Below are 26,474 nucleotides of genomic sequence, written 5' to 3' on the forward strand. Positions count from 1 at the left end.
AAAGGTAAGACTTCATACTTGCATATACAGCAAACACTTAATAAAAAATGCATGCAAGTGATGCCAAACCGGCTGTAATTTTCTTTAAGTTGAGTGCATCCTATTTGCATTAAATTTCCATCTGCATTCATGTCATGGTGAAAACAACAGCACTTTAACATGGGGAAAAACTACTCTCTTCATTTTGGGATGCATAGCAAAATATTAAGCACATTCTGAAAATGGTGAGCAACCTCTAAACAGAAATTGAAAACAAAAAAGGCAATTCAACGTACACCTATATGGCTCCAACATCCCCGCTCACCTTTGCTTCTGCATTTAGTTGAGACGTCTTTCTAGGCAAGTGGAGTCCTGCTGTCTGGAGTGAGGAGATGATAGTAGCTGATGAACCATATCCTAACAGTGTACATTCCCAGCATGGGATCTAGAAGGTCCAGATGGTCAGAGCCACTGCACACTCATGACACATCACACCAATTCCCATGCAAAAACAGTGGAAGTTGGTCTTAAAAATGCCAGTGAAAAACCATAAATCAGATTCAAAACAGGTGTTAAATAACTGGACAAGATTTCCTCAAACATCTCAGAATGAAGAACAGAGCGTTTAATACTTGGAGCACGCCAGCACATGTGAAGTTAGTTTGGATGGACATTTATTTTTTTTAACCGATAAATTATATTTGCTCCTACATGTTAGTGCACATGGTGTAAGGCATATATCATAAAACCACTAGTGGACACAGTGGGCTCATTTTATGCATTTATTTATGTAGCAATTTACTTTCTGATTAGCTGCTGAGAGGCTGTGTCAGCAGTTGGGCAATAACCGCACAAGTCTGAGCCTCTGCGGTTTAACATCTCAGTCCTTCACTTCTTAAATCTGTGTAATCCTCTCCAAAAATACCACAAAAGTTGCCTAAAAATGACCCCCTTCTGAAAATCCATGCACATCTGCAGGTTCACCAAACCTCATTTCATGTTCTCTCCCTCCCTCGTCCACCCCCTCCCAAAAATTAAAGTTCCCATTTGCAAAGCTAGTGAGGTCACACATTAGCATCAGAGGACAATCAACTTTTTGCTTTCCCAGAGAGATACAACCACCCTCTTTTACACACACAAAAGCCATCTCTTCTTTTTAAACAGCCAGAGAAGAACAAAAAAAGATTAAACATAATAAACTCCCAAACCTTTTGTACAGAGAAACCAAACTAAATGGAGAAAATCTTTATATTAGTCCGCAGATATCCTCTGTAATCCTCTATCAGGCTCTGTAATGTAAGAAGGAATTGAGACACACATACCAAATACAGTCCGGTGTGTCGATGAGAGGCTCTGTGTGTAGTAGGCAAATCTGTCACTCGTTTACCTGTCCAACTGTTTGTTTTATGTGGATTAGAAGTAGATCTTGGCCTTGTGTTTGATACTTTGAATATGCATGTGTGTGTCATAAGTTAACAACATGTAAGTCTACATCCGTGTTTGCGTGTGGGGAGGGGTGGGCATAAGGAGAATCTCTAGGCCAGTCCAAAGCCTTCTGAACATTCCTGAATGGCCATCAGCAGCATGTGTCTTAACTTCTCATAGCTCTCATATGCTGGGAGGTCCAACTGGTTAAAGCTGGGAAAGACAGGTAAAATAAAGTTGGTTAGCCACAGAGCCATGTCTTACACTAATAAATATTTTCTACATAACTCAATTTATGTGAATGTAAAATTAAATGTATAGAAAAGATGTGGCACATCCAATCAGATTTTAGAGATGCATGCTTTTATAACAAATTTGTCGTATTTAAGATCATCAAGGCACTTGTGTTCATTTACCATGTGTGTGCGGAGGGCAGACGGTCAGTGGAACGATCATCCCGGTGAATCTGGAACTTCTGAATACCGTTCATTCCCTCCAGAGCAGCGAAGCCCTGCAGAGGTACTTTGGATGTGCCTGTAACAAACTGCAGGAATTTGGCCCGGTCAGCCTGGTCAAAGGATCGTAACGCGCGCCAGAACCACTGAATCTGCACAGAGAGAGAAGACAGAAAAACAATACTGGGTCAAATAACGCTTGCAATTATATATTTTAACTTGTTAGTAATATAACGTGGAAATTCAGGGGAAAAAGGCAACTCATTTGTATTTCTTAGTAAAATATTCAGCATGAAATATAGTTTGTATCTGCATGGTCACAGATATGTGAGCAGATAAACTTTTTGTGAATTGAGACATTTTGATAGCCTTTTGATAGCAATTATGCATAACTTTTAGAATTAATGTGCAGAAATGCATCTTGCACCACACCCTAATGTATTCTTTATGAATGGATGTACCTGGATAGAGCTGGACTGATATTTGTGGTATTCTGTATTGGCCTTGAGGTCGTCAATGTCGATAGTGGGCAGGCCGGAGATGAGCAGCTCCAGCTCCTGCTCTGTAAAGATGGAGATCAATCTCTTGGGGATGATCTCATAAAAGCCCTCCAGGAAGGCGGCCAGCTGCTTACGAATTGCACCTGCAAAGCAAAAAGATGCTTCAGTCTCGTGAGACAGGTTCTTTAACACGCCCACGTTACTTACCAGAAGTGACATTTATTAAAGTGTACACTCACCTGTCATCTTCATCTGGCAGACCAGATGCACATACTCCTTCTTGTTCTCCTCAGTGACGACGATGTTGGCCCCATTAGCCTTCAGATCCCTCACTTCACACACGCCAAACTCCTGGACCTGCGAGTGTAAAACATGTTATAACGTTTTAATAGTAATAACCATGCCTGTTAATTCCAAATTAATTACAGGCAAATTTTTATATTTTATATAGGTATTTTATTCAAATACAGTCTGTACCTCTGTGCTGAATGTCAGCTCATAGCCCAGAGTAGACACATCATTCTCCAACAAGTAAACAAGACCTTGAAAGAAGGGATAGTCCTCACTTTCCATATCTGTATACCTGTGGGACAAATTCAAAATACATTTTAGACTTACTGACTACTAGTAAAAATACTTTAACTGCAGGTTAATTGTAATAAGCATCTTGTGCTTAAAAAAAAAGAAAAAAATCTATGGCGAAGAATCTACATCACATTTTTTAAATACTGCATTGTAGTAATATAAGCCGCAATCTAAACAAACTCAAATAACTTGCACAAGTACCTGACGCTCTTGCCCAAAATGTGCTTGTAGAAACTGCGTGTGAAGTAGCACTCTAAAAGCCTGTTGTCATAGACAGCCTTGGCCACCACACGTCCCACAAACTTAAAGTAGCTGAGGTGGTTTGGGTTGCAGTGAGAGGAAGGGTTGATGGTGTAGGTGACCCGGTCACCAGGAGATGTGCGGAACAGGGCGTACATGGGGTTGAACATCTCCCTGGAGATGATCATGTACCACTCCCTTAACAGACCGCCTGCATCTTGACCCTCTTCCCCTTCAAATACTATATACCTGTAGACAAAGAGGACCAGAGAGAATGAAAAGAGAGAACAAATAATGAATACCACTGCTTTGAGGATAAAATAAAGTCCAGGGTAAAGGCAGGCCCCACTGTGGTCCCCTGCTTGTCTGCATATCTATCTATACATGTGAAATTCACAGCAAACTACCTGAGGCACTCACTTCCATGGTTATGTTGTCAACGTTTGGTATGTCTCTGTCTTGCAAAAACAGGCATTAACCAATAGTGTGCGTGTGAGAAAATATAAATACATAAATATACAAAGACACTATGGAAGGCCTGCTTGTAGCTAGCTATAAAGGCAAGTGTATGCTTGTGTAAAAAATTAGAAAAAGTGGGAGATTTACAGTCTATTCTTCATGTCCTCTGGGCTCTTGCGGTGCAGCTCTCTGTAAGAATCTTCAAAGACGTGGTCTCTTCTTACATGAACTGCCATATCTTCTTTCCTCAGCCCCTCATCCAAACGTTCCAACTCCTGGCGGAAATACCTGAGAGAGACACTTATTAGATAAATAAAGCCTCAACCAAGAAAAACAAGGGAAAGAAAGTTGCGGACTAAAAGAATAAACCAAGTAAAGGAAAAATCTCCTATGATAAAATACAATTAGATTATATTTTGTATAAAAAAAAGGAAGCCTAATCTTGGGCCAATATTTATTTTTTGGAATTGTGGCATTTTCATGACAGATCCCCCTAGACTCTCCCAATTCTCATTACTGCAGTAGTTTTTATGTAATTAGCCTCATCCATCAATTCTTAGTAATTTATAGAGTTACAATTTGAAACACAGTAAATTGCATACAACAATTATTAAATTTAAAAGCAATGACAAATTTAGGAAACATAAAAATGAGATGCAAAAATATAAAATGAGCTATTGGTACAAAAATAAACGTGAAAATTTTTCGAAGCAGCTGTTTGGAAAAAATTACATGTGAGACGGAAAGAGTAAAAAGAAAAAAATGAACAGAACATCTCAGATATCAAGGGTCTTACTTGCGTTTCACATCAAAGTCTAAGATGCGGATGTAGTCGACCAGAACAGCAAATGGCCCATCTGCCAGGTGAGTGGTGGACTGACGCAGGATCTGATTCAGCACTGTGCGGTGGGTCTCTGTTAAAGAGAAAGAGAGAGTTCATACTGAGAACAGCCTTCATCAGTATTCAACAACCTCTCTCCTCCATGAGGGAGCAAGCGACAGCTTGTATCTGAGTGGCTCACCAGCAAAACGCAGGAACTTCTGTGTGTCTGGAGGTAGGTTGGATGAGATGTGCATTGAGGAGGGCTCTCTAGAGAAGAAGGGGTCCAGGGAGGAGGGGGTGGCGGGAGTAAGAGGGGCCGGGGAAAGCGGAGGAGGCTCGTCCTTGATGTGTGACAGCTGACTCTCCCGTGTGTCTCGAACTGGTGGTTTGCTTTCGCGCTCGGTTGCGTGAACCAGGAAAAAGGCCTCCACCGCTGGCTGAAGCACTACAGGAGAAAACAGAGATTTGTCAGTGTCAAATAATAACCTTTAATCAAGCTGTTGAGATGTTATATTATTTCGGACCTAAGACTGCATGCTGGTCGTGAGACTCCTCAAGCTCCTTCAAGCACTCTCCCAGCATGTCCCAGAGCTCATCCAATAAGAGCTGCTCGCTCAACAGTGGCAGCTCAGGCAAACGTTCCTCCTGTTCCTGTTGACTGCTGCTCTCTTCGCCTACACACACAAAACACCCTCTCAATAACATCTTCTATTTAATGTTTTTAATGATGCATATGAAACCGTAATGGGACGTTATATAAACAGTTAAAAAAATGACTTTACTTGTGGCTAAATGAACAAAATCTAGATAAATTTTGCCCATACTAGATTAAAATATTATTGAGTAATATACACCGCTGCATATACTACAAACTCCCACCATTATGAAATATAAAACAATAAAGCAAAGAAACAGTCCTCCATTCCAGATTCTATGTAATCAAATCAACTTTAGATTGCAAGCCAACTTAAATCATTTTTAAGGCCTTACCTAGGGCTGCCTGGTCCTGTGCTAAGGGTGAGGACTGGTCCACATCCATGGGCGAATCGTCCCTTTGGGCTGCTGGGGGCTCGGCAACAGAGTGCACCTCCGACTGGGCCGTGGGAACCAGAGAACAAGGTGAGATTCATGACAGAGACAAAAAGAGTAATGTGTGTAATGCGGGGGGAAAAGATGTGGTAGGGTAGCCCCAGACTAAAACCAAAAGCAGGGTTGGAGACAAAGCAGCATGCATCAAAACATACAGATTTGCAGCAAGGGATGGGGGATGGAATGAGGCTCATGCACAGAAGCATTGATGGCAAGCCAAAAATAAAAGACTGACACAAAACCAGACATGCCAGCGAGGAGAACAACTCTGAAAGCTGGATGCAACACTAAACAAAATATAACACTCCACAATCACTGATAAAAACTGGCTTTCTGCATTAAATGCACCCCAATGCAGTGAGGCAGAGAAGTGGAGAGGAAGAACAGAGAGATCTGGGCGGAGAAAAGCGTCTCTGGTAGGTTTTATAACAAAGACTTTGAAAAGCTGCCCACAGCTGTGCTCCCGTGACAAACAGTGTTCAGATGTCTGATCATTAGAAGCACTGAGTTAGAAATATTAGAGGCTATGTAGATTTGAAAAGCAAGCAAATGGTAGATCATACAAGACTTACTAGTATCATGACATTAAATGTGTATTTAGGGCATGTTGACGTATTTAAAATGACTAGTAGGCAACATTGTCAATACCGCAGTGATTTGAATACTCTTTGTCCAATGTGCCTTTTTCAGATCTTGACTGCATGTTAGATGTTAGCCCTTTGTCTCCCCTTGGTGTTTATTGTCATTTGTTACATTTAAACAAAATTAAACATTCAGAGAACATTTTAGTTAATAAATAAATATATATATATAGCGGATGTCTTCAAAATACAAAAAAGTCAATATAATATAAACGCGTAACGTGAATAAATTGACTTTAGAGCCTCTGGATGTGATAAACACACATTTCTGGTCATTACAAACACTGCAATCTGAATGTGTGTGAGTAAGTCATTAGCAGTCTGCCTGCTGTCAGTGCGGCCCATGCTAACCGTGGCTGCGCCAGCGGGGGGGTTGTTGGTTGCAGAGGTACTGGGGGCAGACGATCCAGCCACAGCCACAGCAGCGGATGCAGCGGCAGAAACAGCAGCAGCAGAAGAGGATGCAGATGAAGAGGGTGGGGGGGCCTGCTGTAGACGGCGTGCCCTCTGCCCCTCTCTCACCATCTGAATGATGGCATCTGCTTCAGCCTCTAGCTGACGTACCGCAGCTTGGATACTGCTGGCCGAGCCCAGACTGGTCGAACCTGCGCAAAGGAGAAGACACCAGAGACATGAAGAACTTGCAGAAAGATTTAATCCCAAAACAGACCTGTAAACATAACATGATCTGTCAACAGGGCTAAATGAGAACAGCGACTAAAAGCTTCAATGTGAAGTGTGGAAATATTCTTAAAGATTTGCGAAGGCTTGTGCTGAAGCTTGCTTTTCCACTTACTCAGTCTTCCTCCTGTCTGCTTGGCTTTCTTGTTAGCGCGCCGTGTGTCCTCTCTAAGCTGGATGATGACCTGCAGCACTCGCAGGAAGAACTTCTGCGTGGAGGTCTTGGACGTGAGTGAGCTCATGCAGGGTAGCTGTAGCTCGCGGCCGCCTAGCGTGCGCTTCTGAGCAGCCACAATCACAACGCTCTCAGAGCCATCAAACCTGTGACCCCAACAGGACCCAATGCAAAAGACTTATTGTAATAAATCACCTTTGTGGACACCTGCAATGGCTTTACATAAAAAAATTGAAAAAAGTGTTTGCTAATGTTAAAAGATTTTTTTTAAAGACGAAATCAAAAACTTTTAATTGCTTCACAATTGGAAACAGAAAGGACTATAGAAGGTCCAACACAAAGGGCTGAAACTCTCTCCTCACCTGCTGGTCATCTTGCCCCTGGGCCGTGTGGTAATGGATGGGTCTTCATGAGACGCTTCAGGAGACTGAGCATCAGCACGTGCTCTTCTTTGTTGCTCCAGGTTATACTCCCTCAATTCTGCCAGTAAAGTGCCTACAGAGAGGAAGAGAGAGACAAAGAGAAAGAGAGAGAGGGCGTGACCACGAGAAAATAAAGAAAAAGAGTATTTTCTATTAAACTCTCTTAAATTCTAACTTGGACAAGACAATGTCCACCAAACTACTATATCAATAACTAGCAACTTTACCCAACAATCACAAAGCTAATTTACATATAGTTTATACGAATAGAAGAAAACATTCCCAAGCATCAGTGACGGTGAAAAACAAGGGTCATACTACATGAAAAATCATTAGTAAAGTGATACTGACCAATTTGTTTGCAAAGTGTGTATCCGAGGTGACGTGCCCCGCTGAGAAGCAGTTTTAGGACTGTATCTCGGGTCTGACCATCCCCTCTTGACAGCTGCAGCAAGATGTTGGCCGCGTCCTCCAGACCTTCCTCTGAACACGAGTGGGATGTCAGCACCTGGGCACAAACCATGAGGAGTTACAAATCAGACTGCTGAGAGGGGTCAAAGGAGCCCAGGATTAACATACAGTGCTACGTGCACATCAACTACCTCCACAGAGAGCTGCAGCTGTTTCTCAGTAAGTCCAGTAGAGGCCAGTTTGGCGTCATTGTCCGTGCTGCTCACTGCTGGTTTCTGTTTCCCTGCTAAAATAGTGATAAAGTACTGTATAACCAAAACATTGGGCTGCAGATTATCAAGGATTACACAACACTCCGGAATACTGAATGACATGACTGCCCCTTTGTAAATACATCTGATTTTATTTCAGCGGAAAGTCACTTTAGAATTTCGATGTAGTTATAAAACAAAACAACAATGCCAGTTGCTTAAGGTTTTCAAGCCCTGCTACGATTCAGTCAGGGGAAAAAAATCTCACCAGCAATACTGCTAGATGCACTGGTGCTGCCTGCAACAGCAGCTGCTGTCATGACTGGTTGAGAGGGCACGGATACCATGGAGCTCTGTGTAGCAGGTACCGCAGAGATTGCCGTTGACCCTGCTGTGGCTTGGGTGGCAGGGGTAACAGTTGAGGCCTGGGGAACTGGGTGGCTGGCTGGAACCTCTGTGGCCTTGTTGTCAGGCAGAGCGATGGAGATAAGAGAAAGCAATCTGAGAAGTTTCTCAGTGAGGAGCGAGCTACGGCGGATCACAGGGTGGGACAGCATGTTCATCAGCTGCCCCAAAGGAGACACCTCAAGGCTAAACAGTGCCCCTTCTGTCTCACCAGCACCTCCTAGAGGGACAGTCTTCATGGAGGCCTTGCCCTTACGGCTCACATTCATGTTGTCCAGCTTGACAAGGAGATCCCAGAAGTCAGTGGAGATGCCCAGGGACTGTGGGGTTCCGGAGCAGAAGCTAAGGGAATTGTGGGATGAAGAGGGATTGCTAAGCGTCGCTAAGGAATTGCTCTGGCTAGTGCTGCCTGATCGACAGCTTCCGCTGGCAGTCTGCAACAAACTGCCACAGAGACGTGGATCCAATTCGGATATCGAAGAGGACAGCAGGTCCTTACAGCGCTGCTGAGTGAAGTGACTAGGGAACACCTAAAAGTAAAATAAAAGAGACACTTTAAAAGAATACATTGGCAAGTGCTTTGCCTAAAGGACCTAAAGGAGGCATATTTAGCAGTGTCCAAAAATAACACTAGCTGAGAAACAAATGAGATATTGATACTATGCTTGTATCTTAAATTATGCTCTTGTACCTTGGCCAGTTGTATAAGGGTGTCCAGTACATGTCGACAGACAACAGGAGCTGCCTGTGGGTGGATGTGAACCGTTGATCCGCCTCCTGCCCCAGAACAGGCCACTCCCGTTCCTGAAACTCCACTTCCAAGCCCTCCCGAGCCCACGCCTCCTCCCGTTGAATGTCTCTCCGCATGCTTCCTGCCCGACGCTCGTTGGATTTGAAAGATGTTGGTCCTGCATCCCAGAGCTGCATCCATGGATACAGACAGCCAGGAGAGCTGACTGGAACTGCGCGATTCCACTCTGTTCAACAGCTCTAGAGAGGAAGATGAGGATGATGCTACACTTGCCTGTGGGGATGAAGAGGAGCCTTTTCCACTACCAGAAGAGCCCTGGGCAAGTGAACGTTTGCCACGAGACTCTTCTATGCGTGTGGTTTCCAGACAGAGCTCGCTCTCGCTGCTGCGCTGGAGGATGGACAAGAGACTGCGAATAACCCAGCCACGTGTCTGTGAGTGGTAGCACAAGTTACGCAGCACTCTGTGAAGACGGCTGGTGTTCAGCTTGGGCTCGTCCACAAACAGCAGAACTAGTAGGCAAGACAGGGCCTCATGGTCCAGTAGGAGACGTCCTCGAAGGCGGAGGAGCGAATCGACATTAGAACTAGAAGGGCTAAATTTCACAACAAAAAAGGTTTATGAGAAACGCACTGCACATGTTCAATTCAAAAATACTTTCAGGCTGTATTTCGAATTGTGTTCTATTCGTCTTCACTAAACTCACCGGCTGTGGTTAGCGCTTCCTCCCATTTGAAACGTCCCTCCTCTTTGCACGGCCAGTCGAGTGTACTGTACCCCACGGTTGCCACCAAGTCGGCTGGTGAAGGCAGGGGAACGTAGAATTGCAGAGAGGGCTGAAGAGGAACTGTGTCCAAACAACCTTTCGTGCATTAGCTGTCTCTGCCTGGCTTCCTGTTCTCTGCGCAGTGCTGCAGCCTCTGCTGCGATGTCTGGGGGCATGACCGCCAACACACTGTCTTCCATGTCCTCCAACACAGAACGACGCAGCTCAGAGGGCAGGGTCTGGATGAACGTAACGGGGTCCAGAGGTTGATCGCCCTGTGTGGGTTGTTGGGATAACTCACGCCTCTGCTGCTCCGCACGCTGCTGGGCCAAGACCTGGAGACATGCATGTTTTTATTATAGGTTTTTTTTAAGTTTTCAGAACACAAGTTAAATGTAGTATACACAATGGGACAATAATCTTCATAAAGCAAAAATAAAACAGGGTGAAATCCTACTGATTTTTTCATTTTGAATCCCCATAAAATCAGAGCAGGCTTATGTAATGGATGCTGTCATTCTCTCATACCTCCTCCTGAATTGCTGGCGGCAAAGCAGCCAGAAACTCTGGGCTGACCTCCGTCACACCCGGCCCACCACCCAGCATAGCAGCAACTGTAGATGGGAGTGTGGAGGCCACAGGAGGGCGAGAAGGGGGTCTAATCCCAAGCTGGTTCTGCAGAACCTCCCGACGGATGTCCTCAGGCAGTGCAGCCAAGAAAGAAGGGTCCACACCTTCTGGCAGGTTAATGCCTGTAGTGCAGTGACCAAAAACTACATCAAAGTCTGGTGCTATGACATGCATAAAAATAGCTCTAATATATATATATATATAAATTACAGACCTGCCAGAGGGTCTTCCTCCTCATTGCTGGTGGATGGGAGGGGCTCCTCTTGGATGGCTTGTGATTGGCTATCTGCACTGTCACTTCGAGGCATGGTCCCACCAGGAGAAGAAACCGATGTTGAGCTAGAAAAAACCCAAAAAGTTCAAACAAAAAGATTTCTTCCAAAAGTCAAAACGCTTATCCAACCCCTTTATTTTTCCTGTGCAATTCCTGTGAATTAACTGCTTACCCTGTTTCTGCATCTGTCTGCCTGTCTGTGAGCCCGCTGTCACCACTACCTGACAGTTCCTGAGACATGTGATTGGGTGGGGCTTGACTGGCTGCTGGCTCTTCCTGCGTTCCTGAGGCAGGACTGCTCGTATCCATTGGTGAACCCTCAAGTTGAGACACACCCACTGGCAAAAGCTCTGAGCTCTCAGCAATATCTGGACTGAGAGAAGCTGAGACAGCATGGAAGCTTCAGTCAGTATAAATTCATTATATGAAGACTTTTGTACCAAAATGAGATAATAAAACACAATAAAAACGTTATAACATAATAAAAAAACATGATTTATTGTGTTAGTTTGCTGTATTTCCTTGGTCATTATGGATTTAAATTTGATTTATTTTAATTGGAATGCAAGATAATTTTTTTTTTAAAACAGTGTTTTCTCATTTTGGAACAAAACTTTTCATATTCATTTCAAAAGTACAGCAAAATGAGGAAAATACATGCAGTAGTTGCATGTAGAATGCAGAGGGATTAAACTAGTATTTCGACATTTGTAGTTTTTGGTATATTGACGTGCAACATGGGATCCACCTGGACCTGAATGGTACTCCACATAACCACAGTGTGTGAATTCAGACTTAACAGGATTCAAAGTTAATCTACCTTCCCTGACTGCATCCAATGCTCCTCCTCCTGCTCTCTCACCAATAGTGGGTGCAGGTGACATCTCCATCTGAGATGCTTCTGCCTCACAATTCGGCCTATCGGGTGCAGAGAGCTGAGGAAGGCCAGCCACTGCCAATGCCCCCTGAGAAACAGGATTTGAGTCAGCCAGCAGCAGCTCTGCAATTGGCTGGTGCACCTGCTGACTGATAGCCGTCTCCAGGGACACAAGGGCTTGCTCGTGGGGTGCAGGGGTGGTTGGGGTGACTTCTCCTGAAGGGGGCGCTGTGAGGAAACCCTCAGAGGTGCGAGGAGGGTCCAGACAGGAGGACACCCCACCCTGGGCTTGTTCTCCTTCTGACCAGACAGAAAAGTAAGAAATGAATGCCACTAGCATTACATCAATATAATAAAGGTCATTAATGTGACTGCAGCTCTGAAACACAGGCTGTACGTGTAAGGTCTGCAGTGAGGAAGGCAGTAAATTGTATAGTTATCTCCTTCGAGGGCCACACGATACTGATCCCCAACAACAACACAACTTACTACCTCACCACAACACAGCCACTGTGGGTTCACTCAGTCAGAAAATGACTATTCATACACAAATTACAAACATTGGCAAAATAATAACCTGATGACATAAATTCATTTACATTAAACCCTTTTACACATACGCTTGTTGTTCATAACCAAGCAGTTGCCTAGCAACAACTGATTGATTAAGCAATTGATTGTTGCCGAGCAGCAGTTGCAGCAGTGATGGAGGAAGGCGAGAAGATCCAGTTGTCAAGCGGTTACCGTGGGAAAGACAGTAGACTGTATAGTTATCTCCCAGATCTGGTGTGATCCTAAAACTATACAAACTACTACCTCACCCCACAGCCCACAGAAGAACTTATCCAGTACTTGAATTCTTCATCTAATACACAACAAATGTTTTCCAATATCTCATCCCAGCAGTTTAAGATTTGACCTCTTAATAAAACATTCAAAAACATGAAATATTCCTCAATATTACCACGAACTTCTCTAAGAAAAGAAGCAACGCTATACCTGCTGTGTTTTCGGCCACGCCATTGACTGTTCCAATCGCTGAGCCCTGTGGGATATAAAAGCTATTTTTCAACACTTGCTGTGAAATACACATTAAATTTGGCATGTGACCTGTATCCTGACTCGTATCTCTGTCCTAATTCAATACAGACTGAATCCAATTTACACTACAAATATGTCTTTTCTTTCTCTCCTCTAATTCTCAATCTATCTTACCTGCAGACTCTGCTCCTGGGTCTCCTGGCCTGTTGAAGAAGTCTCATTCTGTTTGGCTGTCTCCTCCTCTTCTGCCAACTGTCTCCTCCTCTTCTCCCTCCGTTCTTCTAGCTCCTCATCACGCAAACTCTCCAAGTGTTGCAGGATGGGAACCTTTACCACTGTGAGACAAGAACACCACACATGCATTTAGAATCAGAGAGTTTGGCAACTAGCAGTTGTCGTAATATATTCATTCTGAGATGGTCTCACCCGCCACACAGTCATGCATGCTCTCAGCATCCAGAACTTTACACTCATCAGTCCATCTAGTTAAGGCAGTTGGTATACTGGAAAGGGTGCCTGCACAATAGAGGGGTTTAGTATCTGCATTTTAAACCGTTAACTGAAAGCAGTGTGTCTGTGGGTGACTCACCGGCTTGTCCTCCGGTGCTGCTCTGCTCATGAAAGAAGTCGTCCAGTAGTTCGTCGTCTGAACGTGCGATAATGTGCACGTCCTCGTTGCCTACCAGAAGACGGGCACGTCCTCTAGACTGCAGAGGCAGAGAGCTAGATAGCTGTAGGATATCAGCCGCAGCACTGGGACCCAATAATCTGAGACGAAAACAAAACAAAATTTGTTTACAAAGTAGGGTGCAGTTTTTGTGCCAACAAGTATAATTTCAGGCACAGGTTTCCACCGAAACTCCAGTACATTTGAGACACCTCACCTCTGCAGGATGAGCGGTGGGTTGGGTTGGCGGTTTCCAGGGTAATGTACGTGGATGGTGTGTCCTGTGTTGGCTGTGAGCTGGCGGAGAGAGCGTTGGCTGCGGCCCATGCCCTGAGCCAATCTGCTGTTGGTGCCTGATCCCCCCAAAGTCAGAGAGCCGTGGTCAGCGTGACGCACCATCAGAGGATGAGAACTGGGTATATTTCCTGGTGACGGAGGGATGTCAGCTGAAATGTACAAAAGGCAAAAAGAAAAACATTTATAAAACAAAACAGATATACTTTGGCATTCTCAGCAAATTAGACAACCAAGGAATACCATAATCTAATTAGTGGCAAAAAAACTAAAATAAACCTAAATTACTAACCTGATGATGAGAACATGTTATCGAACTCTATGATGAGGTCATCATCACGGTCAAATCTTTCAAAACGAATGTGTGGGGCTGCATTGATATCAGGAAAATCTTCATCCAACTCCATTTCTGAGCCCTCATCATCATCATCCTCATCCCCCTCTTCGTCATCCTGAACATAAAGAGCAGAAGATGTGAGGACAATTCTACCCCATCACATGACTGAGAACCTGTTATCTTTATATTTTAATCAGCTATTACCTGATCCTCCTCCTCCTCTTCCTCCTCCTCCTCCTCTTCATCCTGACTGTCCTCATCCTCGTTACTGCCGCTGGAGTCTTCCTCTTGTGTGTGCTCTTCATCCTCCGGCTCCAGAATGTTCATAGAGTCTAGATCAGCAAAGAGAGCAAATCATTGAAGAACACATTCTACAAGACAGATTTGAGGCACCCGCAAACTGGCTAGTGATTGGACATCAATCCCGCAACATCTGCACATGATTCTCATTTCATGTCCAAAGACTCGCAAACCCCCCCACCCCTCATTTTCAAAAACTCATCTGATCTAGACGAATCACAATAATGACCCATTTTTCGATCCCAAAAGGCGATTTTCGCCAAAAGATGGCATACCTGTGGGATGGCCAGCTGTAGCATACATACAATGCACATACACAAGACATAAAACATCTACCACGGTACTACAATATGAGAGCAAATGAAAATGTTTCATTTTTGAGTGCCATTTGTGGGTAAATGTGTGTTTTTTTTATTTCATGCCCTGTCAACTACCAAAAACACAAGTTTCTTCCCCTAGGCCATTTACGAAGTCACATCATTCAGTAGTTAGAAGATTCACATCCTACCCTCTCTGTTGCCCTGCAGAGTGGAGGCTTGACTCATATTGGAAGGAGCTTCATCCATCAGCACATCCTCTTGAGATTCGTCCTCTCCAGAACGTCCCACTGATTTACAGATGAACCGTTTAGAAACAAATATCCAATAACATAGTATCGCTTGCATCTCTGCCCATGAATCAAACCACTCACCAATGATGGTGCTATTAACAGTGCCTGCATCCCTCTCCAAAAGTTCATCTATCAAATCCACCAACTCATTCTCCACCTACAAGCATATATGAATAACAAACACTGGTGAGAGAGGGAGAGCTTTTTAGCTGTTGAGGAAACGATATTACAATCTGCTGTACATCTAACCTGCATGGCCTGAGTGCTCAACACCTCAGGCTGCCCAGCAATCACCACAGTGTCTCCTTCACCATCCATCAGGTCCCCATCTGTGGCTTGACCGCGGTCACGATTTTCTACTGGCTCTGCTTCACCTGCCTCTCCTGTGGACAACATTGGTCGATACACGCATTCGTACATCAGCTGTACTCCTTTCGACTTAAAATGCTTAATGATACGAGTGTTACCTTGATCCTGGGTGTTGCTGTTACTGTCCCTAACTGTACCAACAGTGTCATGCTCAGTCTTGTTCTTGCTGGATCCCCCTTTGCCTCCAAACAGGCTGCTCGGCTGATTCACGATTCGAGACAGAGTTTCCAAAGGCTTAAGAGCAGCATTTACGGTGTTTGCCATGTTGGGACTGCAGGAAACCAAAAGCACCAATGAGATGCATTATTGTAAAAGCTAACAAGTTGTTCACTAGCATGCAAATGGCCGCAAATCTAACAGACATTAAAAAGCCAAAACATCAAAAATATGGAGACGGAGAGGGTGCTACCTAGATAGATCCAGACTATGAGGCACACGGGCGAGGTCATTGACAAGGCCTTTCTTGAGGAAGAGGCGGATGATGTTGTTCATGCCGTTGTGCTGGGTCTTAGCTGTGGCTGTGCTGTAGAAGCTGGAGGTAGAAGGACACGACTCCATAATGGTGCTGATGATGCACATGACTGCTTGCAAGCTGCAAAGAGAGATGAACCTCAGTTTTACTTCAGATTTCATTTTTTATAATACAGAGCAGAGAGCTACACCCACCGAGCGTGTTTCTCTGTGCCCTCTGCCATGCCCAGTGCCCGACTCAGAGCAGCTTTGACCTCATTGACCAGAGCAGCCTGGGCCTCAGTGCCCGTGCCAGCAGCAGCAAGGCTGGCCAAAAACAGACGTGCGAGTGCAGGGGTGTCCTTATCCTCAGAGTTCTGGGTGTGTGGGAGCAAGTGATCCAAAACGAACGCGAGCACGCTGCAATCCTACAAACACAAAGAGTCAACAAAGTTACAATACACGATAAGATAAGATAACTAGAATACAAAATAATGTTTGTGAGTTCAAGCAAAGCCTTAAGCACATTTTTGACATAAAAAGTAGGCATAGTTCTTGAAATAATGTAATGGAAATGACAAGTAAGGCAGCCTTAGTGAAGAGTCAACCCTAAAATGACTCACCTCCTTAATGAGTTCAGACTGGCCAGCCGTGTAGTTGTAGGAAGTGATCAGCGTTGCGATTCCCACATAGGACCGTACCAGCTCTGCCAGCAGTCTTAAGATGGTAGAGGTTGGCATCAGAGGCTTGCTGGCCTTTGCTTTAGCAGCTCGGCTCTCCTCCGAAGCAGCCCCCTTATCTCCCTCCTGCTCCTTTTTCTCTTCACGCATTTCCTCAGGTGTGGAGGCTATAGAGGAGAGAGAAATAAAAATACAAGGGCAAGTTTAAGCAGATAATTTGAAAAAAGCTTGGTCACAGTAAAACAACAAGGTGAATAAGCCGTGTGTGTGTGTGTGTGTGGCTCTCACCTTCTCCTTGAGGAGTTCCGGACTGGGAGGATTCTGCAACAGCACCATCTGCGGCAAACACCTGAGTCTGATGTATAATTAACACCCACAGTTAAAGGGAGTCCCACATTTCAGAGCACATTATTACAGGAATACACATGGGGTTAACTTCGTGATTCTCAAAGCAGCGATATATTTTTTCAATATCATGGCCATATGGGTGTGTGTGCGGCCACTAATGTAATAGTATTTTGTTAAGCCAGTTTGTACAGTGCTGGTTTATCTAACTGCTTCTAATAGGGAGCCGCACAGATGACAATTTTTGTAGGCCAAAGCGGAACATGGCACTGCAGTGGTTCCCTCGACCGAAAGCCAATGCTTTTTTTCCAATAGACTTTTGGAAGATTGCAAAAACTACTGAAAACACCATAAACCTTTTATAGCAAGATAATCTTTACAAATGAACACAACATTTGTTACTTTTGAAGCCGAAACACACTCAGCAGAAGTAAAAAGCTAACACGATGTTATACTGGTACATCTCAAAAAAATTTAATATCCTGAAAAAGGTCGAACCCATCTACTAGGAAATTGTAGAGCACTGCATGCTTCTTTCAGCTGACAAGATTTATGGAGATGCTGATTTCATTTTCCAGCAGGAAAACTGCCCACACTGCCAAAGGTACCAAAAGCTTGTTTAATGACCATGATGTTACTGTGCTTGAATGACCAGCAAACTCACCTGACCTGAACCCCATAGAGTATCATCAAGAGGAAGATTAGATACATAAAAAACCAACAAGTCAGATAACCTGAAGGCCGCTATGAAAGCAACCTGGGCTTCCATTAAACCGGAGCAGTGCCACAGGCTGATTGCCTCCATGCCACACCACATTAATGCAGTAATTCATTCAAAAGGAGCCCCAACAGAGTATTGAGTGCATAGAAATGAACATACTTTTCAGAAGCCTGACATAAATGTTTAAAATAACCTTTTTTTAATGAACTTAGAAAATTTGAATATTACATGACACACTGAATTTTGGGTTTTCCTTATCTGTGAGCCATAATCATCAAAATTTCAAGAAACAAAGGCTCAAAATATTTCATTCCATGTGTAATGAATCTATATAATATATGGGTTTCTGTTTCTGAAATGAGTGAAAAAAATATTGACTTTTTTCACGATATTCAAACTTTTTGAGATTTACCTGTAAACCGACTAAACTATGGTCGCTCGATATAAACGTCACCGTCACCAAGCCTCTGAAAACTTTATCAAAACTTTATTGTTAACGTGTTTCCTGGTAAGTAATAACTATGTGAATGAATCTGTCTTCTACGTATTTAGAAATTAGTGCCCATGTTGCATTAATTGTCAGATTTATATGCGCGATGATGTCTAACATCCCGGCCAAAGTCGTCATAAATAGCAAACTCGCTTCCGGGTTTGCATACAAAAAACCAATCTCTATCTCCCTATAAACGTGACAGCAGAGCATCTCTTAAGTAATAGAATTTAGGGAATCATTCATGTCCATACCACAAAAGGTGGCGTTAACTTACATAAACATTTTGGTAGAAGAAAAATATAAGAAAAGAACATATTTGATACAACCGAGTAGACATGCAGACTCTTACATTTATGTGGAATGCAGACTGTGAGTCAAAGTCACTGCCCTGTCTAGTGAGTCTGTACTGCTGGTAGACATCATCGCCAACATCCTGCAGGATCTGACACAGGTCTTGACCCCCTGGTACTGTTGCCGCTCGCTCCTCTCCTCTTTCTGCTAAACATACAAATGAAAGAAGACACCAAGCATTGAGTCAAGTAGAAGTTGATGACAGATGATAGCTAGATAGAACAGCACCGGTACGCTCTACTGTCCGTTTCTGAGCCTGACTGTTAGATCTCTTACCTTCTTCTGGAGCGTGATATGCTGCTAGGGCATTAAGCATATCATAGATGACTTCTTTAATGGTCTCTGGTATGGAGGGCAGCGGGGACAGTTTCAGAGGTGTGGTCTTCACTAACTGGACCGCATTTGGACCCTTGATTCTGAAGTTCTCAAACTCGTCATCTGAGGCTGAGAAAAAAAAGAGAAGCAAGAGATTAATTGTCTTTTAAACTTCATGTGGGAGACACATGGCTTTCAGGATTTAAAAACATACCGGTCCCAGCACCTCTCGGGGCTGGTAGAGCAATACGGATGCAGCTCTTGGCAGTTTCGGTAAAGCACTCTGGGTTGCGGCATGCCGCTGGACCGAGGACACGCAGGATGTAGTTGATCTCCCTTGAGCCCAAACTGCCTGACACAACACCTGAAGTGGTACTTCCTGCCCCACTGGTGACAGCAGACCGCACCACCTGAGAAATTACAGGAACAAGTTTATGATTGACAGGATAAATTATTTTAGACAACACACACCTTTCAAGGCTAATAAATACCGATTTAATTCAAAAGTGAGCAAAAAGTAGGCACCTTCTCCATAGTGTGTCGCAGAGTTGCTGGGTCTTCTATGATGTGGCGGAAGAGCAGTGTGACCAACGGCGTGAATCCATTGAACCCAGAGCTCTGTGTGAGGTTCAGAATCATGCGTGTGCTCTTAAGCTCAGCAAACATCATAGCGTAATGGTGCGTGCGCGTAAGACGCAGACAAAGCCGCAAGGTGGCATGCAGAGTGTCCGGGTCCACGGGAACACTGATCATGCTGACACAGGCACGGATCAGGATGGTGACCATCTCCTCTGTCAGCCCCTGCACCACAATACCACTGGAGGAAGTGAGGTCCTGAACAGCAGCAGGAGCTGCCGTGACTGAATCTTTCTGCTCCAGATCTTCTTTAGGGGGCGCCATCTCCACAGCCACTGACGTGGAGTCTTAAAAAAATCAATGAAGAAAAACATTGTTTAGTAATGCATTCAAATTGTTTATGCACCTAATATATTTCTATTACTTAGAAGTAATTATATTTGTCAATTATATTTCTATTATCTCTACATTAATCCTAGTATTTAAAAATATTTTTAAGATTATATACGTCACAAGAAATGAGGTCTCATTTTATATGAGGCAGATTATACATGAATGGGGCTGTTATTATGAGGCAAATAGTCATAGACAATTGTTCTAACAGCCAGTGGGGGAAGAAAAGAAAACACTGCGTCCTTACCAGTGTCTGTCGGAGTCTCCTCAATCTTAGCTTTCTGTTCTCCTTCCTCTCTCTCTGTATCAGTAACACTTCCGGCTTTAGAGGGTTTTGGCATCCGTGGCACCCTTTGCACTGTTAACATTACTGGCCGTCTGTTTCCAGTCTCCTCATTCACCTGAAACAAACAAATATGGAGGAAGATCTCTTACTCAAAGTCATGGTTACTGGCAAAGTTCATTCCGAGAGCTGTGTGAACAGCCACACACTTCTTAAGCTGCTCTGGTACAAACAATGAGTAAAAAAAACTAGAAAGTCCATCGGCAGGTTGGTGTATTTTATTTTAGTAAAAAACTGAAACTGTAAGAAGACTTTGTTAATTCAGCTTGTTTGCTTTATGTATTCTTTCATCCGTACTGTTCATCAATTTCTGGAGATCTCTTGTTTTTGTGTGCAGGTCTTAAATAATGTACAAACAATAAAGTTACTTTAAAGGTCTCAAGGCTGGGTACAGCTTCAGGATGTGTCTCCTACCTGCACCATGGTGTTAAACTGGACAGTGTATCTCCTACGGCCTGCAGTGAAACGGACGCTTGTCTCTCCTGCCCTCCAGGCAGAGTCTATAGTGCTGTTGTTACTGGCGCTATAGCTGCACCAGCGGCCCGAGCGGTCATCAAACCACCGCCAGTTATTACCATTGGGCTGCAGGTACTGAAATTACAAAATGTTTAGGCATTCTTATTTCAGAACAAGAAAACGTAATCAGCCATGTTTAGCTATTTGGCACAAACCTTGTTCATCTGGGCTCTACGTTTGGATGACACAGCCATCTTTTCATAGAAGTCGATAAGCAGAAGCACAGGGGTGATCCATCTACAGATAAAACCCAACAAGGTTCCATTACAGTGAACATTACATGGAAAACAGGCTAACATAAAAAGAAAAAACCCAGGCCTTAGAAACTGCATAGCTGCATAAATCAGCATTATTATGTGCACATTAACATCTTACCCATGATTGTTATGCTGGTACACAAAAGCAAGTCAATCAATCACACAATTTAAAGCCAGCTAATGTTGCTCCGCCTTTAAAACGCTCCACTGAGAAAATGTTGTAAACAGTCATGGGAAAACTAAATTGTAACTATTTGTGGCGAAAGAAACCTTGAAGTACAACTCAAGTAGTCTCATGTGAGAAATTAAAACGCTTTAAGAGCGTATAAAATGGCCCCAAGTAGACCATTACTCCTTCTAAACTTATGCATAGTCTCAGTTTCTTGCTTGGGTCAGCAGGGCTGGGCTTTCTAGGAATGCTGATATCTGAGAAAGAAATCAACTACTGATCAGTCATGCAGACAGAGAAGGACAGACACTCACTTGGGTGTCTGGATGTCCTTCTGCTCTTTGGCAGCCTGCAAACAGGGCTGTACCACCTCCAACAGCTTAATCAGCACAGTCAAGACGCCACTATTCTCCACCACACGTGCACACGACAGTTTCAGCTCCTGCGGCACAGAATGTCACAAACTTCCATCAGTGTGTTTACTTATGGAGGCAGAACAAGGATGGCGAACAGTGTTATAAAAGGTGGTCATGTGTGCGGAATACAGCGTACCTCAAAGAGCAGCGTGAGCAGGAGGATGCGGGTGGCTAAGTTGGAGGCCTGAGGGAGGGTTGCCATCTGCTTCGTCCACTCAGACACGGTTTTTGTGTCACTGGTGGTGAGGGGCACAGCAGCCTTTATCAACACATCGGCAGCCTCCCATACCTTAGTAAATATACACACACACACATACAGCTGAGGATAGGGTCTAAAGCACACCTATGATGCATAAAAAATGCTTTGCTGATACAATTTTAGACTGAAATTCACAAGTCTATAAATAGGCTTACCCATCATTATATGTAACAAACATGAAGTTAACATTTTTAGTAAAAATAAGCACTTTTTGTACACTGACCTGATTGACCACCTGCCTGAGGATGAGGTCTCTGTATTCAGGGCCGTTTCTTTTAATGGCGGTCATGAGAAGGTCACAGAGCCGGTAGACGGTGTCCGGCAGCTCATCCAGCAAGTGGAAGCAGCCAGGTAGCATAGAGTCTGTAAACGAATGGAGCTCTGTGGTGTCCAGAGGCTCTGCTTCCAGAAAGCGTTCCAGACAACGTGCCTCTTCCTCTTCCACACGTTCCCTTGATCTTCTCTCCTCCTCTTCACGCCGACGAGCTGCTTCCTGTGGACACAAAGTTACAGGGGTTTGATTTGTGGCAAAAAAGCTTCACTAAGTCAATGTGAAGTACACATGTGAGACCTATGCTGTGCTGCTCAGTACTTCCTACTTCACTGATGCAAGTAACAGAATGAGTGTGTATGCCCACCTCAGGTGAGTCTGAGCGCTGCTCCATGCTAACTTCTTGACCTAGAGACATGGCAATGGCCCGCATCATCTGGTCTTCTTCAGACATGGTGAACTCCTACAGAAACAAAGCTCACAGTAACTACTAGGGGTGGGAATCGTTTGGTCCCTCACGATTAGATTCAGAATTGAAAATTTCTAAGGGTCACGATTCGATTCAGAATAAATTCTTGATGTACTATTTAGCATATTTAAGATGTCATCGCGTCACTTATGCGCACCGAGTCAGAGTAGTGTTGGTACTTTGGTTTCTAACTGTCACATATTGTATTTTTATACAACCGAGAGCCCAGTAAAGCCATTCTCATTGACGTATTCTGCTGTAAGACATTAAAACAAGTACATAATAGTAATTACACGCAACTCATTAGTGCTGTATGTTACTCGACAGTCACATCCAAGCATTGCTACATTGAATGACAAAATTATCATACACGTACATTAAAAGAGCGGTAATTTTACCAATATAAGTGTATTAGTCCAATGCAGAGCACCCGGCGCGTCTATCTGGCTAAAAAACTATGCATATTTACAGAAGTATGTTCATTAGTCTAAACAATGATAGATTGTGGCAACGCTATTTTGCACTTACTGATAAGTCAGCTGCGGTATAGTAAATTGAATGCGCTGTTTCTCCCTGTCGCTCGCTTACTGCAAAGAGCAGATTTATCATCCAGTTTAACTCTTTCTCTACTGCTCCTGCAGTTGACTTCCGCCATATTTGTTCCAAAGATGTCACATTATTATATTAGTTACGTTTAAAAACATACATTTTCGGAGTTTGTGAATTGATTCGAATCGCTATTCATTGTGAATAGATTTTTTTTCTCCCACCCCTAGTAACTACGCCAGCTTATTCTTACTATGTGCAACCTGTCTCTGTGCCCATGCTTGTGCGTGTCGGTGCAAGAGAGAAAAAGGTGTGTTAGGGTCTTACTCGGACAGCTGCGCTGAGCAGTGGCGGAGGGTGCGTAAGCAAGTACTCAGTGGCCTGCTCCATAGTGCTGGTGTTCAGAAGAGATTCCATCGCATGTTCTCTGGAGAAGCCCATGTCAATTAGCTGCAAGGAAAGCAAAGATAATAAGTGTTCTGTAATAGTTCATTTGACAGGTAGGCATGTAATTAGATTCATATTAAATCAAATTTAATTTTTAACATAGCTAATGTGATTAAATCTACCTTTACTTAAAACATTTAGATCACTTTAGTTTTAATGCATTTAGTTTTCCTTTAAATAAAATCAATTATGCAACATGTTTCCATCGCGGTCTATTAGTGATTTGATTGTGTGGCAAAATTGTATTTTTGATAAGCCTACATGACTTGCGTTAAAGGCCCAAGTTGTACCTGAGTGAGCTGAGCCTGGTTGACTTGTGGCTCTCTGCGGGTTGCAGAGTTGGTCGCCTCTTCTGCAGAGCTACCAGCGGTGTTCCCATTAGCACTTGCAGCCACTCCCTCTGCAACGACTCCCCCTGATGCCGGAGGCACAGTAGTTCCTGCAGTGCCTGTCGAGGAGCTGCTCTCCTCTTCGGGTCGAGCGGTCCCCTCTCTTTCTTTGGACAGCCGTTCCTGGATGATGGGTTCTCCTCGCAGAATGTGGCACAAAATGGCCAGCATGGACTCGGCCATGCGGCCACCGTAGACCTTCAAGGGCTTACGGTTCCACAGATTACGGATACAACTGAATGCAGCCTAAACAAAAATGTGAGAAATTTGAATTTTTTCTTATTTTATCTAATCTAGAGAGATTAACAAAATTAAATACCTTTTGGGTGACGATGAGGAAACGTAAGGCGCTAAACTGGGGTGCGTTAAGGGTCGCTCCAGGCACTTTAGCAGGTAAAGAATGTGGCGAGTCCAGCACAGTGCTGGGGTTCACCATCTTCTCCACAAGCATCAACCAGGCATCTAAGAATTCCCCTGTTCCATCAGGCAACTCCGAGTGTTCCAGGCCCTCTGACACAGAAAACTTTCCTCCCATGGACAGGGCCCAGTTAAATGTCCTGAAAAGCAGAAATGTGAACTGTGAAACTGTACCTGTAAACAAATATAATAAATAGATATAGTAATTAGGGGTGGGAATCGTTTGGTCCCTCATGATTCTATTTAGAATTGATTCTTGATGTATTAACAAGGGTACATCAAGGGAAACGCTATTTTGCACTTACTGACAGGTCTGCTGCGATATAGTAAATTGAATATGCTGTTTCTAACTCAGCAGATGCAAAGAAAGACCATCCTAAAAATGTATTTCATTTATCTTGCAATTTAGTCCTAATGGGCTGAATGTATGTATGGTTTTCTCTCGTTCTCTACTGCTCCCATATGCTCCGCTATGTTTGTATGTGAGGTGTTCACTTTGTAAAAGGTCAGGGTGCTGCATCGCTCTTGCAGACTTCCGTCTTTCTTGTTCTAAAGACGTCACGTTATATTTTCAGTACATTTTGAGAAAGAAAAATCTATTTTTGGACATTTGTGAATTGATTCGATTAGCAAACAGATATCATACATTTTCATATGTGGATTTTTTTATTCTACCACCCCTAATAATAATAAAATCCTTCTAGGTCAACAACGACTGTGAGGACACTGGCTTTTATAGATGCACTGGTCTACTAAACAGTGAAGAGGTTCTTGTCCACTCACTCAAACAAAGCATCATGGCCACCAGAACAGAAGAATTTCTGCAGCATCAGATGGTAAGGATACTTCCTCTCATCAAACAACATTGGGGAGGTGAAGCCCACGGAGCAGATGAAGAACGTCAACCTGAATCATGACACAGAAGCAAATGTAAAATACTTTCATATACCTTCAGTAAGCACCGTGCTCAGTGTGCTGTGGTCTTTCATTCAAGATACAAACACTATAGCATTATATGGTGCTCTTCACAAAACAGAATCTTTAAACACCTGAAGCGTGGGGTTGGGGTGTATGGAGGTGGCTGCCAGCTCAAGCCCTTGGTGAGGAGTTTAGTAAGAGAGGAAGCAGTAGCGCGAGCTGCTGGTGTTGGGGCGGTGCCTGTGCTGGTGGTGTGGTGAGAACGTCTTTGGCGGACAGGTGAGCCCACGCAAAGCTTTACCAGCAACCCAAACAGCTCTGCCAGAGCCCTACCCAAACGAGAGGAGGCTGGGGAAGGAAAAACATACCAGCTCAAAATGAGACATTGCAAAGTAAAAGGAAGTTAAGATCACAAAACAAAAAAGCCAGGTGCGGACCTGATAGTAAAGGTTTGATTTGCTTGATACGTGTTGCCATTGCAGGTGTGAGTTTGGACTTGGCCTTCGGGTCCGCTGCTGTGGGTTCATCCGTTTCCATGGGAGCAAGGGAGTCTCCATCGAGCCCAATTCCTTCCAGCAAACCCTGAGCAGAGGGATCCACTCCCACAGAAAGGCTCTCAGTCTCAGCTGGCAGAGAGAAAGGGGCTTTAGAAAAGAAAAACCAAATGCAAAACAGTAAAAAAACACTTTAGTAAGGGGAACTCGGGTGCAAAAGGAGAGGAAAGAGAACAGGAGACACTTCTGGCTAAAATACAATGAACCAATTGGAAAGGCAAAGACATGTAGAGTTTCATACAGAACTAATAAAACACAGTTTTTTTGTTACCAGTTCTTCTGCCGGCAGCTGCTGTTGTGCTGCTCGAGGGTTTCTCTTCCTTAGGCACAAGCTTCTGCATGTCAGCCTGACCAAACTCACAGCTAGGAGGCAAACTGCAAAACACCAACCAATCCAATCACAAACAAAGATAGCCAGACAAACAATTGATGAGACACTTCTTATAAGACAGTTTCCTTCTGCACTGTACATTACTTTAGAAAGTTATACAGTATCTATTAATCTTAGCACAAGACTGAGCAGTTTAAATGTAGACAATGAATGTGAGCAATACTGACCTGTTTGGTGTACAGAGGGACAGCAGCACTGTGCTCTCCCACACTAGCGAGCAGTACAGCTGACTGAGTTTGTTTAGAACACTAAGACCCAGCTGAGAACCCCACTGGTTCACAGAGATAGCACGGATCTCGCTCTGAAAGACAAACCGTAAGAGGTATTGTCG

The 26,474-nt window shown here is 43.8% G+C and overlaps 1 protein-coding gene across 1 annotated transcript in view; it reads right to left on the reverse strand.

Moving 5' to 3' along the window:
• Positions 1-747: 747 nt before the first annotated feature.
• The window catches only part of huwe1 (HECT, UBA and WWE domain containing E3 ubiquitin protein ligase 1), a 37,589-nt gene continuing 11,862 nt past the window's right edge, over positions 748-26,474 (reverse strand). The window contains exons 26-82 of the mRNA XM_079478068.1: positions 26,311-26,444; positions 26,024-26,127; positions 25,636-25,842; positions 25,330-25,546; positions 25,064-25,186; positions 24,183-24,420; positions 23,765-24,109; positions 23,355-23,477; positions 22,380-22,475; positions 21,965-22,234; positions 21,619-21,771; positions 21,381-21,508; positions 20,796-20,877; positions 20,539-20,715; positions 20,029-20,182; positions 19,338-19,735; positions 19,027-19,222; positions 18,774-18,941; positions 18,496-18,644; positions 16,876-16,942; positions 16,531-16,754; positions 16,124-16,335; positions 15,867-16,049; positions 15,556-15,728; positions 15,338-15,471; positions 15,170-15,245; positions 14,987-15,085; positions 14,383-14,510; positions 14,134-14,293; positions 13,765-13,993; positions 13,470-13,648; positions 13,307-13,396; positions 13,055-13,215; positions 12,839-12,884; positions 11,783-12,139; positions 11,135-11,345; positions 10,903-11,027; positions 10,587-10,810; positions 9,999-10,393; positions 9,233-9,887; positions 8,405-9,071; positions 8,077-8,171; positions 7,826-7,982; positions 7,415-7,547; positions 6,993-7,198; positions 6,548-6,801; positions 5,457-5,559; positions 4,991-5,140; positions 4,666-4,911; positions 4,440-4,557; positions 3,791-3,931; positions 3,146-3,433; positions 2,837-2,942; positions 2,599-2,716; positions 2,321-2,502; positions 1,821-2,011; positions 748-1,617 (exon numbers count right to left, since the gene is read on the reverse strand). Coding sequence (XP_079334194.1) covers positions 1,515-1,617; positions 1,821-2,011; positions 2,321-2,502; positions 2,599-2,716; positions 2,837-2,942; positions 3,146-3,433; positions 3,791-3,931; positions 4,440-4,557; positions 4,666-4,911; positions 4,991-5,140; positions 5,457-5,559; positions 6,548-6,801; positions 6,993-7,198; positions 7,415-7,547; positions 7,826-7,982; positions 8,077-8,171; positions 8,405-9,071; positions 9,233-9,887; positions 9,999-10,393; positions 10,587-10,810; positions 10,903-11,027; positions 11,135-11,345; positions 11,783-12,139; positions 12,839-12,884; positions 13,055-13,215; positions 13,307-13,396; positions 13,470-13,648; positions 13,765-13,993; positions 14,134-14,293; positions 14,383-14,510; positions 14,987-15,085; positions 15,170-15,245; positions 15,338-15,471; positions 15,556-15,728; positions 15,867-16,049; positions 16,124-16,335; positions 16,531-16,754; positions 16,876-16,942; positions 18,496-18,644; positions 18,774-18,941; positions 19,027-19,222; positions 19,338-19,735; positions 20,029-20,182; positions 20,539-20,715; positions 20,796-20,877; positions 21,381-21,508; positions 21,619-21,771; positions 21,965-22,234; positions 22,380-22,475; positions 23,355-23,477; positions 23,765-24,109; positions 24,183-24,420; positions 25,064-25,186; positions 25,330-25,546; positions 25,636-25,842; positions 26,024-26,127; positions 26,311-26,444 — 10,848 coding nt within the window. The 3' untranslated portion in view covers positions 748-1,514. The remainder of the gene's footprint in view (positions 1,618-1,820; positions 2,012-2,320; positions 2,503-2,598; positions 2,717-2,836; positions 2,943-3,145; positions 3,434-3,790; positions 3,932-4,439; positions 4,558-4,665; positions 4,912-4,990; positions 5,141-5,456; positions 5,560-6,547; positions 6,802-6,992; positions 7,199-7,414; positions 7,548-7,825; positions 7,983-8,076; positions 8,172-8,404; positions 9,072-9,232; positions 9,888-9,998; positions 10,394-10,586; positions 10,811-10,902; positions 11,028-11,134; positions 11,346-11,782; positions 12,140-12,838; positions 12,885-13,054; positions 13,216-13,306; positions 13,397-13,469; positions 13,649-13,764; positions 13,994-14,133; positions 14,294-14,382; positions 14,511-14,986; positions 15,086-15,169; positions 15,246-15,337; positions 15,472-15,555; positions 15,729-15,866; positions 16,050-16,123; positions 16,336-16,530; positions 16,755-16,875; positions 16,943-18,495; positions 18,645-18,773; positions 18,942-19,026; positions 19,223-19,337; positions 19,736-20,028; positions 20,183-20,538; positions 20,716-20,795; positions 20,878-21,380; positions 21,509-21,618; positions 21,772-21,964; positions 22,235-22,379; positions 22,476-23,354; positions 23,478-23,764; positions 24,110-24,182; positions 24,421-25,063; positions 25,187-25,329; positions 25,547-25,635; positions 25,843-26,023; positions 26,128-26,310; positions 26,445-26,474) is intronic.

The sequence above is a fragment of the Barbatula barbatula genome (assembly GCF_947034865.1).
Source record: "Barbatula barbatula genome assembly, chromosome: 17".
NCBI lineage: Eukaryota > Metazoa > Chordata > Actinopteri > Cypriniformes > Nemacheilidae > Barbatula > Barbatula barbatula.